Source organism: Mustela nigripes, chromosome 6 (assembly GCF_022355385.1).
Source record: "Mustela nigripes isolate SB6536 chromosome 6, MUSNIG.SB6536, whole genome shotgun sequence".
In the NCBI taxonomy this organism is placed as follows: domain Eukaryota; kingdom Metazoa; phylum Chordata; class Mammalia; order Carnivora; family Mustelidae; genus Mustela; species Mustela nigripes.
The window spans coordinates 79,760,527-79,773,321 of NC_081562.1; the positions used below are offsets into that span (position 1 = coordinate 79,760,527).

The 12,795-nt window shown below is 37.5% G+C and overlaps 1 protein-coding gene across 4 annotated transcripts in view; it reads left to right on the forward strand.

Moving 5' to 3' along the window:
- Positions 1–12,795, forward strand: part of TMEM117 (transmembrane protein 117) — a 476,788-nt gene that overhangs the window by 230,161 nt on the left and 233,832 nt on the right. For all 4 annotated transcript variants that reach the window (XM_059404805.1, XM_059404806.1, XM_059404807.1 and 1 more), the window contains one exon: positions 12,394–12,493. In XM_059404805.1, the coding sequence (XP_059260788.1) occupies positions 12,394–12,493 (100 nt within the window). The remainder of the gene's footprint in view (positions 1–12,393; positions 12,494–12,795) is intronic.

The window sequence follows — 12,795 nt, forward strand, 5'->3', positions numbered from 1 at the left end:
ACTCCTCCTCATGCAGGATTTCCAGCTTCTGTTTTCAGTTCTGTCCTTCCCTCTCTCCCCTTCTGAAACACTGAGCCTTCTGTTCTTGAGTATTGTTGAGGTTCAGATGCAGAATTTAGCTCCCTTCTTAATGCACATCCCAGAAGGATTTAATCATATAGAAAAAGTTAAAACTATGTTCATTGCCATTCCTTAATTGTCTTTCCAAAATTTTATTAAATTTTCTTTTCTGTCATCTCTTTTTCTACTCTGCAGATTTGATTCTTTTATTCCTAGACAGTACCTTCTGGAGAGGGGAAAGCTATCTTCTCACATGTAACCCTGCCTCTGGACTGCTGTGATGTGGGGCACCAAAGGAGGCCCCTGGGAAATAAGGTCTTAAGTTAGATGTCCCTGTTGAAGCAGGGACATCTGGTTCAAGGACAATGGGCAGGTGTTGAAATGGAGGGAATCATTATAAACAAAGCACAACATATTTTATTCCTCGCCCTATCTGAATCCAAAGGTATGAGGCTATTGTACATGAACAAATGAAAGTTAAAAGAGGTATTTCTCCATCACCTCTGTGGTTAATTGAGGTTGTAAGGAATCAGCTGCACTGTGGATATTGGCGTCTGATGGCACAGGCATAGTGTAGTAATGTGCATGTATTGGTGATTGACCTCAAAATTGGTGAAAGTGACATAGGTCACCGTAATAGAACCTGCAGCAATATCTTCCTTGCCATTGGCACAGAAATCAGTATCTTTGGACTTTGGCACACTGTGACAACATGCATTGCAGTAGCAGACACTTGGGTAGGCATCAGTAGAAGAGAGGATATCTTTGGAACCATCTTCAGCAGTATTAATTTTAAAATAGCACCATGATAGCTGAAAGTACTAGTTTCAGAAGCACAGATTCAACTTTCTGCAAACTCACTGAATTATTTGGGAGGAACTTGATGGGCCTAAAATGTTCACAAGGTGGGTGGAAATTTGGCTTTATTTCTACCCTCCCCCCCACAGGCTTTATTTCCATCCTCCCCCCCACGAAGCTATCGAGATGTCAGCCTCGTGGTTGCGGCTGAGGGTTACCCATAGGAAGAGGTGTGAGTGCTGGGTCACAGTTCCCCCCAGTATCCTCACAGCTTCGAACGTCTCTCCCCATAGGCTGTGTGGGCAAGGCTTGAGGTGCCTGACTTGAGTCTTGACAGAATGTGCAGCAATTCCTCCTGCAGCAAGAGGGCCCCAGGCAGCCGGGTGGGGAGCCTCCCCGTCCATGGGAGACCACCACGAGGCCATGCCTCATCCCATCCCTCTAGTTCCAGTTGAGTGCATAGCTTGTACAGCACACATTGCAAAGCAGAGCATGAAATTCTTTATTGTGAAATCAAATGAAGCTATATAATTAACAAAATTGCAGAGCAAATTTATGGAGCAATAAGAATCATGTCATTTCTAATTTGAAGGGCATTTGATAATACTTAGGCATTGTTAGGATAAAGAAATGCCCCATGGGCTCAGCTCTTCCACAGAGGGTCTGAGTGTGGAGCTGGCTATGGGTGAAAGGTGTGTGCCCTTTAGCATCCGAGAGTACTGGACACCTGGAAAATTTGTGAATCCCAACTCTGCCACCCCACGTCATTCATACCATTGGCAAACTCACTTCCAAGGCTCCCCCTAACAAGTTCCTGTGAAACTCTCTCCAGCTCTTTATTTTACACCAAGTCAGGTTGGCTTCATTGGATCTTTTTGTTACCTTCTGTTGACACCTTGTAGCAGCCCTATAAAAACCTTTGATATGTCAGAAATGTAGCCTCCACTCTCTCTAAGCTACACTTTATCCATCTTTATTTTGTCTTTTGTCAACACTTTCTATTTCAAAATCAGGTTCCTTTTAGGCCAACAAGCTAAGAGATGTCACCTTTTTATCTAGCTTTTTATCTATGAACCACACAGCTTCTCCCCCATTTATTGTCAGTTGTTTGACACTCTCCTAGTGTGCCCCGCATCTCATGAAATGGAGACACATTCTAACAGATTGGTTTTATCTAGAGCCTGTGTGCCCATTTTTTACCTGGTGCTATTCAAAAATCCAGCACAGTTATGAATTTTGTACGTGTGAATCATACACTGAGATTTAAACTGAAGTCTCCCTGTTGTCTTAGGCAGTGGGGTAGAGAGTGGGTGCAATGCATTTATCCTTGCTCTTCTTAGGAGTCTTTTGAAAATGAGTATCAGTTTTTCAGCTACTGGTGACTCTTTTTTTTCTAGCCAGTTTAATGGCTTCCCTTTCTCAAAGGTTTTATAAGATTCTTGTATTGTTTAAATTGAACTAAAAATTCAAAAGTACATTTTTAGGCTGGCAAATGATTTTTTTTTTTTCCCTTGGCAAATGATTACAACTCTTTTCATTGCAGTGAGTGAAAACTCAATCCAGTGAGCTTAGGAACAATGACGGGAGGCAGTAATTACTAGAAATTAACAGGAGGTATCTCATGGAATCTCATGGTTTGTGGAAAATGGTGGAATTAGACCCCCTTACCTATGGTCTGTTATCTTTCTTTTTTCCTCCTTTGAGTGAATCAATGTACCTCTATCTTCTGTCTGTCTCAATCCCTACTTCTCTCTTTCTGCAGACTTGAGTTTCCCAGTGCACAGGACAGAATGTGGACACATTCCTTCCCCCCCATCCCCTCTGCAGTCAACCTTGTAGATAAAGATTTCTGTCCTTTTATCTTTGAATCTTGGTTCTTAATTACCAGAAAAGGAAAAAAAAATGGGCCACTGTCAGAGTTGGATATTACTGTATACATGTGTCCATAGGCTTACTCCTGGAACCCTGACTGAGAAAGCGTGGTTGTAGGAGAGAAGAAATTATTAGACAAGAAATACTGGATGATAATGTAGAAAGTAAACACTTAGCTCTGAGGTGCTATTCCTTTCCCTCAGCAGGCCCATGGTTTAGCATATAGTGAGACATCAGTAATTTTTTGTTTAGTGAGTAAATGAAAAGAAATAAGGTAGATGCTTATCTAATATAAATTCACATGCTGCAAGAAGGGTTCTTGGTTGGGAAAATAGCCCCCACCCCCTTTTCTATACCTAGAGCCTTAAAATGTCTTCAACAAGAATGGGAAATAGATGATTGGGAAATAGTGTTATGTAGCCAGCTATGGGGAAGAGAATGAGAAGTGGTTGAATTCACAACCAAAAAAGGAGGAGGAGAAAGAGAAGGAGAAGGGGAGGAGGAGAGGGAGGGGAAAGAGAAGAGAAAGGAAAATAATTATTATACTATCACAAAGCTATTATGCTTTGAATTTGAAAATTTTGTAGGGAGTAGAAATACAGTCTCATTTTTCATGTTTATTTTATTACACACAGTGGAAAAATTATAGTTTCTGCCAAAAGTTAATTATTGTATTTATGTCCCAGTGTTTTCATTCCATTATTTCTTATCTATTTTGACCTTTTAACAGCCCTAAGCACTTACCTTCATTGAAAAACATCCATTAAAATTGAACTTGCTTTTGGTTCTTCTTTGAGCAGCATCAGAATCTTAGCAGAATTTATAAGTTATTTTATGCCTCCCTAATTAGTTTGGAAGGAAGCATCATTATGTAGGATAAATTAATTAATGCCATTCTGGCTCAGCTTGTAATTCACTTTACAATTCAGATATATTTTATCTGAATAGTTATAAACACATTGAATGTTATTTAATATTAAAATGTGATCAAGTTAGATATGAAATTAATTTTAAGTAATATGTGGCTCTCTGGATTCCCATGAGGATTTTTTTGACGTTCTTTTAACAAAAAGTTCAGGACTTTACATTTTTATTCTTCCTGTTGTTTTTCCAGTGACTTTGGTAAAGGTGCATTAAGTGTCTTGGCTGTGTTTAATTCATTAAAAGTAGAAGATAAGCCCATTTTGGGCATCCAATTTGATTGCATATTCCTGGAGTATTTGTGAAAGTGAGGGAAAAAAAGTGAAGTAAGATAAAAAAAACTTGGAGTATAACCACAAAAATTCTGTAACTTTAAAATTAGTTTTGAGACTTTATTATTTTATAGTCTGGTAAACTTCTAAATTTTGACTTCAAAGAAGAAACAACAAATGTAGCTTGGCAGTATCCATTTGAAGGGCAGTGAGACAAATTTGTTTTCTTTTTTCAGATGAATAAAGTAAGTGTATTTTCCTATATAGCTCTTGTATTTTTTGGGCCAGCAAATTGGTACAAAAAGCTACATATCAATATCTAGTCTCATTTAAAAGGATTCTTTTATTTATTTACTTACTATAGTTTGCCATCTTTCTGTTAAATTTTTATTGAGGTATATTTGATACATAACATATTAGTGTCAGGTGTGCAACATAATGATGTGATATTTGTATATACTGCAAAATGATGACCACAATAAGCTTAGTTAACATTTATCACCATATATAGTTATAATTTTTTTTTCTTGTGATGAGAATTTTTAAGGTCTACACTCTTGGAGTGTCTAGGTGGCTCAGTGGGTTGAGCATCTGCCTTTGGCTCAGGTCATGATCCCTGGCTCCTGTGTTGGGGTTGAGGTTCCTGCTCAGTGGAGAGTCTGCTTTTTCCTCTCCCCCTCTAGCTCCTCCTATCCCCCCTCCCCCTGCCCCTTGTGCTCTCTTGCTCTCTCAAATAAATAAAATCTTTTTTTAAAAAAAGATCTATACTCTTAGTAACTTTCAAATATCCAATTCAGTATTATTAAGTATAGTTACCATACTGTATGTTACAACTCCATAGCTTATTTATTTTTTATATATTTTTTAAAATTTTAATTCTGGTATAATTAACAGAGTGTTATATTAGTTTCAGGTGTACAATATAGTGATTCAGGAATTCTATACATTACTCAGGGTCCATCATGATAAGTGTATTCTTTAATCCCCATCATGTATTTCACCCAGCTCCCTCCACCTTCCTTTCCTCTGGTAACTATCAGTCTGTTCTTTATATTTAAAAGTCTTTTATCTGGTTCGTCTCTTCTTTCTTTGCTCATTTGTTTTGTTTCTTAAGTTCCACATATAAGTGAAATTATATGGTGTTTGTCTTTCTCTGACTGATTTATTTTTTTTAATTTATTATACTCTCTGGATCCATCAGTGTTTTCACAAATGGCAAGATTTCATGCTTTGTTGTGGCTTAGTAATATTCCACATCTTCTTTGTCCATTCATCTATGAATGGACACTTGGGCTACTTCCTGAATTTGGCCATTGTAGATACTGTTACATTAAACATAGTTTGTGCATGTATTTTTTTTTTTGAACTAGTGTTTTCATATTCTTTGAATAAATGTCCAGTAGTGGAATTACTGGATCAGGTGGTAATTCCATTTTTAATTTAAAAGGATTCTTTTAAATAATAAGATTCTATAGATAGCATACAGAGATTTTATAGTGTTTTGCTTGGGCTCCTGGGTGGCTCAATGGGTTAAGCTGCTGCCTTCGGCTCAGGTCATGATCTCAGGGTCCTGGGATCGAGTCCCGCATCGGGCTCTCTGCTCATCAGGGAGCCTGCTTCCTCCTCTCCTCTCTCTGCCTGCCTCTATGCCTACTTGTGATCTCTCTCTGTCAAATTAAAAAAAAAATCTTCTTAGTGTTTTGCTTTTTTTCACTATTAGTCAACTAAATTACATTCAAATTAATTTACAATGTGTAATTGCAGAAAGTCAAGGATGTATTCTTCATTTTGATTTGATTATATTCTTGCCTCTAGATTTTTATTCTAGAAGAGGTAATAAAAATGATACAATGATATTCTATTCTTTATTAGAACATCATAATTACATAGCCTACTCATCTTTGATATTTCTTTTTGGTTTATGTTATATTACAGATTCTTTCTTTTTAATCTTTTATCCTTTTGTCCTCTTCTTAGTTTGGCACTGGTGTCAGATGATCTAAATAATTATAAATGAACCAATTGACCACTTAATTCATTTAAGTATCTACTACAATCCTAAGTTGTATTATAAGCTGGGAAAAAATTTACCTGCTTGCCCAAACGAAACATGTTCTTTTTTAAAAAAAAAAAAAATTTTTATTTATTTGAAAGATAGAGATGACAAGTAGGTAGAGAAGCAGGCAGAGAGAGTGGGGAAAGCAGGCTCCTTGTTGAACAGAGAGCTCAATGTGGGACTTAGTCCCAGGACCCTGGGATCATGAGCTGAGCCAAAGGCAGAGGCTTAACCTACTGAGTCACCCAGGCGCCCAATGAAACATGATCTTTATCCTTGATGAGCTAAGTCTTGTGGGAGACAGGGGCAATGGGAGAAAATCATTAAAATTCTTGAGGAAGGTGATTTGATACTGATATATATTGAAAGTGTTATGGTAATACTAGGGAAGGGGTGGTTTTCAGGGGTAATGGCAGGAGATTTCTCAGTGGCCAGGTTGAGTTAGTGATCTCAGTCCAGAACAAAGAGGATGGCATTCTAAACAAAGAACACTGAACACAAAGATAATAAGGTTAAAAAAAAAAAAAAAAGATACTAAGGCACATTATAGAGTAGTGGGGTGTTTGATTTCATGGTGAGGTAGGGGATCGAATAAAATGAGGTTGTGACATGAAGAGAAACTTGTCTGAAGGAAAGCCTGGCTTGGAAGAGTGGAGAGTCTTCTTACCCATGCTCTACTCAGGACTGTTTTATTTCACAAAGTGGGAGCCAGTAGGCTAGAGGTCCGCCATGTTTTATATGCCTATAATGAAATTGTGCTAGAAACTTTACGTTCTTATCTCAAAAATGTAAGAATCTTAATCTTCAGGAGAACTGTGTGCGAAATTGATGTTTTCATCCCCACTCTACAGATAAGGGAATGAGTTGGTCATTTCTCCTGGGTCATAAAGTGGGAGGGGTAGTTTGCAAACCCAGGAATTTCTGGTTCTAGGACTCCTTCTTTTGGTATAATGTTTTCCTTGCCCAGGGGTCACTACAGTGGCAATACACAGTCTGAAATAAGAGGAAGACAGTCACAGAGAAATAGGAGGCCATTGCTTTAATTTAGATTACAGAGGTTTTTGAAGAAGATTAAGATGTTGGTAGTAGTGATGACAGGAAAAACAACATAGATTTGAGAGCCTTTCAGAAGTAATCTTAGTGATTAATCAAATGTTAGGAGTAAAGAAGGGGAATTGCTGATATCCTGAGGTTTCTATACTGAGTACAGATGAGTTTCACTGAATGGGCTGAAGCAAAGCAAGGGATGAAAGGATTGGTTGATTATGGAGAATTTATTCACAGGCAGGGTGAGTTTGTTCAGTGAAAATGCCATCTGCAATCTTCTTATGCATGTCTTTCTTATAAAAATGAGAAGGTATATATGGCTGAAGTTGGGAAGTTTGAAATAGTATTTTATCTGTAAGTGTTGTTAGGTTCAGATGTGATTTTAATTATTCCAGGCTAGTTGTAATCATCGTCTGCAGGATTTTGACATTCCAATGCATCTTGCTTCCTAAGTTCATACCCCAGGTCTTTCCTGGAAGGTTCATACACATGTATTGAGTTCTGTCAAAGCCTTTCAATAAGGAAGAACTAAGAAGTTTGAGCAAAAATACTAAAATGTGGTTATTTAGATAATAGTTCACTAAATGACTCGATTAAAGGCTGTTAATCATTTCATCACAAACAGAAAAAGATTGGGAAAATATTAATATAATAAATCTAGGTTTAATTCCTGGTGCTCTGTAGTGACAAATTTTTTTCCTCAATGTCGTTAAGAGTACTTAAAATTTTTGCTTTAGTTTCATTGTGTTTAATGCAGGACTGTACTCCTGTAAGTCAACTCCTTATCCATGATTTACTTGTGTATGAAGCCCCCAATCTTGTTTATGTTGCCCAAACGTGGCTGGGAGAGACAGCTGTGACATTATGAATCCAGCTGGCCACAGATGGATCTTTAGTGAAGCATGACTCCATATTGGTTTGGTGATCTATGTTTACTGCCTCCTGTTAAACTTTCAGAGACTCAACTCCTAAATCACCTGGCATTGACTACATTCACGTACACATAAGTAATAGATTGAAGTGAACTGGAACTTTTGTTGCTAGTGATCAAGTCTGTCACCTATAAGATCAATTTACTAGATTATAATTTTATGGACTGTTTAGCTCACGTTAGAATCTGATTAGTTTATGCCCATTTAGCACATGGTTTTCACCAGGTACAATAGTCTTGATAGCTTTTCAGGCTGTTTTGATAATGATGAACATTTCCAAGACCCTGTATGCTGAAGTCTCCACACATCTGTTACGGATTTGACAGTTAAACTCGAGATCTCAAGAAAAAATAAAAACCAAAGTCACAGCCTGTAAAGAAATTCATTTAGAATTTTTAAAGAAGGTATCAAAGATTGATATTTACCAGGAAGGCTGGTAGAACTGCAAGATTTTCTAGATCTATTCATAGTGGAAATAACTATCTAAAATAGAAAACAAACAAAAGATGTATGAATAGTTGAAATAATTAGCTAAAACTCCAAACAAAGCTAAAACATTAATAGTGCCTCTAGCAAATAATATTTAATTCTAAATCACTCCCCAAAACATTGGGTATGATGCTGCACAACAACTGGCTAACATTGCTGGTATAAATGTATGCCCCCTCTGTCCTTTATAGCCAGAACAGACACTATTGTTAGTGTTAATGGGTAGGCAAATCAATGAACTAGCACTTGCAAATTTTGGTGACAGGTTGCATATTTGTAATTCTGTATGTTTGTCTAAAGCAGGAAAAGTTGGAATACCTACTACCTTTTATATATCACTCTTCACTTTTATATTCATAAAGTTATTTCATAAATTGTCTATGCTATCTCATCTTCATTGTTATCATAGCATTCAGTACTCACCACATGCCCACAGTTCAAATCTTAGTTTACTATGGTTTCTGTGATTTAATATACATAGATCTATCCATACCATATAGAAAACAATATGAATAACTTGGTTTGCTTTGTTAATTCATACAGTAAGCCAATGTTTATTGATCACATACTATATGCAGAAAGTGCTCTAAGTGCTAGGGAAATCAACAGTGAAAAGAATGGCCAAAATAGCTCCCTGTCCTCCTGGAGCTTATTATCTACTTTTAGACACTGTTTTTTGTGGGGAGCCATCCAGCAGATGCAAGGAGTCACGTAGACGGGAGTGCCTGAAGATTGAGGAACTGAGAATGATTAGTCTAGGAGGATGAGCTCGTGGCTGACGCACACAGCACCAGGAGCCAAGAGATAAACGCATGATCACCGCTAGAGAACAATAGAGTCCTGTATGGTTACATAAGGGTCCACAAGGACACTGCGTGCACGGCGTTATGATTGGCCAAATAGGGGGGTGAGAACGGGTGAACTTCGTGGATAAATACTGCTGTAAGTGCTTGGTGCGGCGCGGCCGCCATTAGCATTAGTACATTAGTATTAGTAATAAAAGAAGTTTGCCACTCACCTCGTCTGCGGGTCGTTCTTGCGGGCCGAGAGCGACAGTTTTTCCTCTTGATTTTTGGTAGTATGGCCCTGTTTCTTGACATCCTAGTAATATTTCATTGAATGATGTTTGGTATATATAAGAATGTGTAGAGGATCTAGATGATATTTTATTCTTCTGGAAAATGTTCATTCTTTCCTCTGTTAGGTGGGATGAACAGAAGCTGATCACCTTAATGCAGTCATGGGATAGAGTGGGTAAGGACTGATTCAGTTTCAGTACGGACCCATCCATCTCTGGTTTTCTCTCGCTTCCTACCCTTCTGTGTGTTCTCTTGGGCCGTTCCTTCTGGCGGGCTCTGAAATTATCAGTAGTCCTCTCAACATGGTGAAATTGCCAAACTTCTGCTATGCTTCTCAGAGACTCTCTGCTTAGTCTCTTGGCCCCCCACACCCCCCAAACATAATTCATAATTTGGCAAATGTCTTGAAAGTAACCCCAGCTGTGTATCATGCTTCATTCCACACCCCTCGAAGATGAGGATCTCAGCTCCTTAAGTTCCTAATGTTTGTCTCTCCAGTTTGCTGAAACGGCCCCTGCCCCGGCAAAGCCCAGATTCTCATCCGCTTGCCTTGCATGCAGATTGCATGCAGCTGAAGTCCCCAGAGAAAATAGAACTAACTTTTCCACAATTCCCTCCAGTCTGGTATCTTGAATTTTTTCTAGTTCTTATGGCTTAATCAGCTCTCAGGTTGTTTTAAGCAGATTTTGAGGGGCAATTTCTGTATTTTATTTATATGTTTTAGTTGTTCTTGGCTGGATCATTAATCTCTTGCAAACTTATCCATTTTATCCCTGTTTTTAGGTACTGAAATTAGAGAATGAGGTCTTCTTTTAGACATATCTATGTTACCACAAGGACGGTACCCTGCAATTTCCATCCTAGCTCAAGGTATTCCAGAACTAATTGGCAAAGTAGGCAGGTGGGGATGTGTCATTGAACACATCCTTCAAAATGTCACTGAAAGAGCTGGACAGTTACTAGAGCTAATACTCTGAAGTATGCTGAGTTCACTGCCCAAGAACTGTTCACCAGTAGTGATACTGAAGGGAGTAAGACCAAGCTGTCCAAGTTAACTTAGGGGCTTTCACATGGAGGCTACTCAGATTGGTGAGCTCAGTGGGAGTCCAATACGTGAGGGTAGCTCTTATGAGCTGCAGCTTCTGCATGCTACTCTTGATTCTGTTATGAATTATCCTGAAAGGAAATAATTCTCCATCTTCATAGTCTACTAAAATACTGGGAAGTAGATATTCTTTGTGTTTGTTTGTTTGTTTGTTTGTTTTTATATCTCACTAACCCTTGTAGGAAGAAGATATAGAGAGCATAGTAGTTAAGTGTCTGAATTTGGGAGTCAATCAAATTTAGATTCAAGCCTTCTCCATTTACTAGATGCTTGACCTTGAGAAAATTGCAAAAACTCTCCAACGCCTCAATGCCTTATCTGTGAAGCAGGAATAATGATACATCTCATTGCACTGACATGAAAGCTCTTGGAGACATTGTACTTAAAAGTGCTTATAATGATCTCTGGAATGTTGTAAACCAGCAGTTTATGGTAGCTATAATTATTTTAGTTATTATGGAAACCTATGGAATAGAGACTCAGAATTTTGAGGTGAGAGCTTAGGATTTTTATAAAGATCTTCTAAGGTAGGTGAATGAAGCTTGTGGAAAAAAAATTTTTCTAAGGGTTCATAAGTTTATTTTTGTTAGTAAGTTAAACTACTTAAATATTTGTTTATTTTATGGATAACAAAACTATAAGAAAGAACTCCAGGAAAAAACCAACTGAATTGGGATGATTTACCTCTCAGTGACTTCAAAAAAGTATTTCTTTGTAGTTTCACTAAATAACAAACATATCATTTTCAACTGTGTTTTGTATTAAATTTTATACTAAATTTGTATTAATTTTGTATTGATCTAAGAAGAATCAAGGTTAACTAATAGTCTAAATTGTACAGGTGTTATCACGTTTAAGAAAAGGAACAAAATTCAACGTAAAAAAATTTGAGTGAAAAATACTTGGAGAGAGAGAAAGAGAGAAAGAAATTTGATTCCTAATTACCATTCATTAGTTATGTGGTATTGATTGGGCAACTTAAGTGATCTCCCTGTATCCCAGTTTTCCTGGAAAAATTGTACAATGAGAAAATAATACTAGGATTTTCTTGAATATCAAATGAGGGAAAGGAAATGAACATTACATGGAATAAGCATAGTCTTGTTCTTGTATTTAATGATCAATTGTGCCTTTGAATCTCTCTTTGGGTCATGAAGACCATGAAGCAGAAGAATTTGTGACATAAAAAGAGATGATATTAAATCTGGTTATTGGTATTTAATAATTTAAACCACATGTTTTTGAATGAAATTTTACATTTCTTTATTGTGTGGAAATTTTCTCAAATGAACATTTTTTTGACCATCGTTCAGGTATAATATTATATCCAAAGCCTAGTCCCAGTACCTCTTCAATGGTTCTGAGTCAACAGAACTGGAGGAAAAACAAGCTTTTCTCTTCCCTTTCAAGTTACTCTGATACAGGAATTGTTTCCACTCTCTGCATACCTGAGTGAGCATGAAATGATGCCGTTACTGAGTATTTCTGTTTGATTTTTCAAAAACTGTTGTCAGTCTTACAACTTGAAAATGAAATGCACTTGGTAATTGGTATAGCCACAGTCAGTCTTCAGATCTAATTGGAACTGACCCAGACACCCTCAGAAGTCTTCCTAGCCTTTCAGATCTGTAAGCATATGTGATGCGACAAAGGCAGGAGAGCATGTTGAAAGGGGGGGAAGTCCCTTTGCGTGTTGTTGAACCAGAAGTCTTTGATACGGCTCTCTCAGTCTGGACAATGTCTTGTGTGTTTGTTTCCACAGAGCATATATCATTACAGACTATATGGGCATCCGAAATGAAAGTTTCATGAAATTAGCTGCAGTAGGGACCTGGATGGGGGACTTTGTCACAGCCTGGATGGTAAGAAATTTTGACTTCACCCATTTCAAACATTTGATGGAAGAAAATGTTCATAATGTTGGATAGACACTGCTTTTGATGGGTTTAGAGTAAAAGAGTTACTTCTCTCTTGAGTGGAACAAATTCACGAGTACAGATAAATTTAGAGATTATTTGCAATATCTGTTTACCTTAGGGGGAAAAATTCATGCAATTATCATATTAATGATGGCTGCCCACCAGGAAATATTTGTTTATGACATAAATACCTGTGTATCTATCTGTATACATATGAGCATACCAACATACACACTTTAATGACA